Genomic DNA, 4250 nt, shown 5'->3' on the forward strand with positions numbered 1-4250 from the left:
TTCAAGACTCTTCTCCAGCACCACAACTCTAAGGCATCTTCTTCTTCTGACCTCCTTAGTCATTGTCCAGCTGTCTGACGCATAGCAAGTAATTGCGAAGACCATGGCCTGGATCAGGCGCACCTTAGTCTCAAGGCTGACATCATTGCTTCTGTCCTTATCCATTTCTAAAAGGAGCCCTGGTTGTGCAGTGGTTTGGCATTTGGCTGTTAGCCAAAAGCTGGACCTTTACTTCTGCAAAGACTTACAGTCCAGGAAGTCCTACCTGGTGGGTGTTCTCTATTCTGCAGACACTGTGAGAGTGACTCCGGTGACAGAGTCAGTAAGGAGCTGTGCTGTTAACACAAAGATCATGCTTCCCTCATGATTTGGATCCGCCATCATTGAGTAGCAGCATCTCGTGTCATTCCTCAAAACTATTAATCCCATCACCAGTAGAATTCTCTTAGTCTGGACATCAATGCGTCTGTACACCACGGAGCTCTGGTGGCGTGATAGGTAAGGGCTTGTGCTGCCAGCACAAAGGCAGTCAGTTCTAATCCACCAGCTGCTTCCCGAGAAAGATGGGCAATCTCCTCCTGTGCAAATCCCCTGGAAACTCGATGGAGGCTGAGCCATGAGTTGGTTCTAACTTGAAAGCAATGAGTTGGTCTTGGTAAAAAGTCTCTGTATGTTAGGATAAACGTGACGGGGATGGATTTGGATTTTGTTTTGGTGTACCCATTACCTAGCCCGTAGGCTTCTCCAACTCTGTCTTATATCCTAACACACCACTACCCATAATAACCCTGCTATCCCCAAGACTCACCAAAGCAGAGCAGAGACAGGACCTGGGGGATGGTGGCAGCCTTTTTCAGTCCCTTCCACTGATGTTGCTTCAATCTTCGTATCTGTGTTACTCCAAACATCCTGCAGACCCCAGAATATGCAGTAACCGCTTTGCTCCAGAGTGTTAGTTCTCTACACCTCCACACCCACAGTTTCTCAAAGTCCTGGTCAGGAAATGGCTCATTGTTACGACACCCTTTCAAGTCACCAATGGGTCTAACTCACAAAATCTTTATCTAACACAGAGTTTAGACTCTCTCATCATAAAGCATATCTAGAGGATTCAGAAGAAAAACAAATATGGAAGATACTGCTTGGGATATGTATGAAGTACATTTTAACGGATATATTTCCTCTACAGAGAAAAATTCACAGGTTTTTAAATTTTATTTTATTATTTTTTTTGTGTGTGTACCGTCAAATCAGATCTGACTGGTACAGGAGGAGATTGTCCCTCCTTCCCCGACAGAGCATCTGGTGGATTCGAACCGTGCGCCTCTGGGATTGTAGTTGCAGCTAAATTCACAGTTTTTATCTTATGCTGACTCCACTCAACAGATACACCTCCAGAGGCTAAAAGGCAAGGCAGATCTGAACTCTGTAACCTGATCGAAGGTCTTTGCCTCTTTACAACTCACTGCCTCGTCTTTGTAATGTTGGGTTCAACTCAGCTGTCTAAGCTTCTTTCGAAAGTTAAAAAGAAAAGTTGCGTGAAGACTTAATTTCTCTTATGGTTTAGTAACGGTGGTGGCTTAGAGGTAAGGAGTTGCGCTGTCCACCCAAAGGCATGTGGTTAGAATCCACCAGCTGCTCTGTGGGAGAAAGATGTGGCAATGTCCTCTTGCAGATTTACAGCCTCTGAAACTTCTCTGGGGTGCCAGCTTCTTGTCTATTCTGACTTGATGGTACACAACAACAACAACAAAAACAACACAACTTAATATTTCACTGAAGTACTAGAATTGTGGTGCCGGCAGAGAGAATATGAAATATATTGTGAAGTGCCATAAGTATAAGCAAATCTGTTTTATAAATAGATAATAGACATATATGTTGAGATGGGTGAAAGGAGTGATTAACGTGGTTTCACTAAAGAAAGGAAAAGTGCAGAGAGGGACAGAAGGATTAATGGAAAGCAGAATTAGTGAGAGGATGCGAGAAAAGTGTGATTACGTTGAAGTGTTGAAATGAATATGAAAAGACAAAATATGCCTGGGTGGTTGAATAAAAAATTACCTTGCTTTGTAAACTTTTAGTCATGTCACAGAAATTACTTTGCTTCCTAAACTTTTAGGCACAACACAATTTAAAAATGAAAGAGAAAGAAACACATTCATCTGATTCCTCTCCTCCTGTCTTTTCCCATCTCATTTCCTTCATTTGTTTTTCATATGATTATCACAAAGATTGTCATCAAACTCTGCAATTGTACTCCTAGGCTGACTGACGCCAAGGGGACTTGAAAGCAGAAATACAGACATTTGTACACCAATGCTTGTGGCAGCCTTATTCACAAAAAGTGAGAAGAACCAACATGTTCTACAGTGGATGGATGGATGGATGGATGGATGGACGAATGGAAGGATAACAAAATGTGGGCTGTACACACAGTGGAAAACAACGTCTTGGATCAGACTTCCAGTGAGGACAGATCAGAGTGTCAGGGTGGGTAATGTTGCACACACTGAGATTCTTCTGTTAAGGGGAAGATGTTGTCATCACCGATGGCTTCTTGTTTGTTTCCTGAGTCAGTTCTGAGCAGGAAACTGTGCACCAGGCAGTGCAGAGACCCAAAGTCTCTGAGCTAAAACTCTCCCACCCATCCTGGAGGCAAAGAGAGCTGACGGGGGGCCTTGAATCACTCCAGACTCACTTCTTCCTCTGATCCACAAAGTTGAAGTCAAGATCTGGGTTCGGAAGAGATAGTATGCTTAAAGAATTCCTGCTTTGCCTTGGTGAGTCCCCAATGGACTGGATGTGGAGTGGGATTTAAGGGGGAAACATGGCAAGGAAAGATATGATGATGTCCAGGAATTAGAAATGTAGAAAATACCAGAGTGTGGGGACCAATGGTGGCTGGGTGACAGAGTGCTCACCTCTTATGTGCGAGGACCCCGGTTCAGTTCCCAGCCTCATGTGTGGCCCCCTTCTGTCAATGAAGGCGTGAGTGTTACCCTAATGCTGGACAGGTTTCAGGGGACCTACCAGACCAAGGTGGACTAGGAAGAAAGGCTGGACATTCTATTCCCTAAAATCAGATGATGAAAGATCACGGTGGTCTAGTTTCCAGGAGATCATGGGAATGGTGAAGGATCGGTTAGTATTTAGTTTCTTTGACCATGGAATCCCCACGGGGAAGGGGCTGACTGAAGCATAGCCAGTAACAATAGCACTTGGTTGGGGTTATTCAGTGCATTGTAGGATGCTTGGCCACAAGTCTGGTCAGCTCACTGTAGCCAGGAAATTAAAAGACGAATTACATTGGGATAGGCTGCTGTCAGATATCTCGCCAAAGTACTGAAGAGCAATGATGTCAGTCTGGAGACTAAGGTGCGCCTGACACAGGCCATGGTCTTTGCAATCACTTGCTATGCATCGGAGAGTTGGACAATGACTAGGGAGGACAGAAGGAGAGTTGATGCCTTTGAGCTGTGGTGCTGGAGAAGAGTATTGAATGTACCATGAAGTGCCAGGAGAACAAACAAGTTAAATTATTTTTGCCTTATTTAAGCGACTAAGGTTAAAAACTACTACTATTTACAGAAAATTTGAAAACAAAGCGTAGGTAAATATTGAGCATTTTCTAGATGATGATGGAAGAGCGGATCATGAAAGCAATATGATAAATCAGAAAAGATGGGTGGAATTTTCTGTCAAATCTTCACAACTTCTGAATGACGAAGTAAAAGGTAACTTTCGGACCATCCTTGCAAAGAGTATGACATTTCTTTAACAGAACTACCCAAGCTTTGTCTGCCTTATTTGGAGCCTTGAAAGAAGCCAGTGATCTGTATCTCATTGAGGTTTCTCTTACAGGACTGTGTCTGGGTTATCAAGATGAGAAAAAGGATGGTGAGTTTTTTTTTCTTTTTCTTATGCTTAAACTCAGCTATATCCTGAATTCTAACTTTAAGGACATACCTGTGTAAGTCGGGCAACGAATGAGAGAGACTGAGGAAAAGTCGATGCCTTTCAATTTTGATATTGGCACAGTATGTGGAATGTGTCCTTGATTGTCAAAAGAACAACTATATCTTGGCAGAAGTGCAGACAGAGATCTTTTTAGAAGTGAGGATAGAGTGAGTTTTGATTTGCATTTCTCTCATTGCTAGAGATTTGGAGCATTTCTTCATGTGTCTGTTTGCCATTCGAATAATATCTTCCTCTGTGAAAATTCTTTCCATCTCGTTTGACCATTTTGT

The 4250-nt window shown here is 43.0% G+C and overlaps 1 protein-coding gene across 1 annotated transcript in view; it reads left to right on the forward strand.

The window, feature by feature from the left end:
* Positions 1-2755: 2755 nt before the first annotated feature.
* LOC102875335 (V-set and transmembrane domain-containing protein 1-like) overlaps positions 2756-4250 on the forward strand; it is a 6029-nt gene continuing 4534 nt past the window's right edge. The window contains exons 1-2 of the mRNA XM_006897376.1: positions 2756-2783; positions 3865-3900. Coding sequence (XP_006897438.1) covers positions 2756-2783; positions 3865-3900 — 64 coding nt within the window. The remainder of the gene's footprint in view (positions 2784-3864; positions 3901-4250) is intronic.

The sequence above is a fragment of the Elephantulus edwardii genome, unplaced genomic scaffold (genome assembly GCF_000299155.1).
Source record: "Elephantulus edwardii isolate Elephantulus edwardi_28Jun2011 unplaced genomic scaffold, EleEdw1.0 scaffold00208, whole genome shotgun sequence".
Lineage (NCBI taxonomy): Eukaryota > Metazoa > Chordata > Mammalia > Macroscelidea > Macroscelididae > Elephantulus > Elephantulus edwardii.